This window comes from Salvia hispanica, unplaced genomic scaffold, assembly GCF_023119035.1.
Source record: "Salvia hispanica cultivar TCC Black 2014 unplaced genomic scaffold, UniMelb_Shisp_WGS_1.0 HiC_scaffold_1317, whole genome shotgun sequence".
NCBI classification, from domain to species: domain Eukaryota; kingdom Viridiplantae; phylum Streptophyta; class Magnoliopsida; order Lamiales; family Lamiaceae; genus Salvia; species Salvia hispanica.
Window position 1 is genome coordinate 1 of NW_025951602.1, and position 1,074 is coordinate 1,074.

Genomic DNA, 1,074 nt, shown 5'->3' on the forward strand with positions numbered 1-1,074 from the left:
TCAATTTCAAAAATGTAAAACAAACAGAAAAGCATAAATATTTGCATTAGACCTATTGTTGAAGTTGAAGTTGGGGATTATGTTGGGATATGGATCTCCAAGCTGAACCTTCCTTGTCCTCTCCGTATGTTTTTACTAGCTCTGATGACTCCCAAATATTCAACGACTGCAAAGACGAGGAGACTTTGTGCAGGAGGCGATGCGGCAGCTTCTTCAAACTCTCACACGAAAGATAGTCAATTGTGTGAGACATGGCATGATGGAGATGGCAGCAGATTCTTCTTCTTCCTCTGTTATGTCCTCCCACTCCTCCCATTTGGAGCAACGTATAAATTTCAGTTCCTTGAGTTTAGGAAATGCAACAATAACATTTGATGATGAAGATTCTATTCCTAAAAACTCCCTTCCAACCAACTTCAATTGCTCCGCTTCTTTAATAAAGAGCCATTCCAAGAAAGGTAGTTTCCCCATAGCCGGCAATGATGACACCTCACTCAAATTACCCAAATCGATCTCTTTTATAAAGTTGAGGGGTGATGACATCCAATGCGGAAGCCTTGAGCCCTTATATCCCTTGATTGTCAGTGTCTTCAAGTTGTAATGGGGCACGAGAGCTTCTACCAACTCCATCCACAATGAAGATGATGATAATGACTGCTCCATTTCATTCATCGCATCCTCGAAATATATATGGAGAACTTGGAGGTTTTGAAGGAGTATATCTAATTGTGCTTGTCGAGCATCCTCAACCAATTCCACCATTTCACTCATACTACTCCAGTGGATTTCCAAATGTAGATATCCAGCAAAACTAAGACAGTTTAACTTTTTCAGAAAACCCAACTTGTTGTATTGACTTCCTACTTTGAATGAGTCCAGTTCCAGTGTGAGATTACTTAACTCACCTAATGCTTCAGGCACATAGTTGATATCAGTGCCACCAATCTTCAAGACTTGCAATTCAACCAAACTGCAAATGCTCTCTGGTAACTCCTTTAATTCTTCATTCCAACTTAAGTTGAGTTCTCTTAACTTCACCAAATTCCCAATTTCTTTCTTTATCTCTTTTATAGA

The 1,074-nt window shown here is 39.6% G+C and overlaps 1 protein-coding gene across 1 annotated transcript; it reads right to left on the reverse strand.

The window, feature by feature from the left end:
- Positions 1-213: 213 nt before the first annotated feature.
- On the reverse strand, positions 214-1,032 carry LOC125198248 (putative disease resistance RPP13-like protein 1; the record flags this gene model as incomplete). The annotated part of the gene is made up of 1 exon (XM_048096633.1): positions 214-1,032. A coding segment is annotated over one exon (819 nt), but the record flags the coding sequence as incomplete, so codon positions are not given.
- Positions 1,033-1,074: the final 42 nt, after the last annotated feature.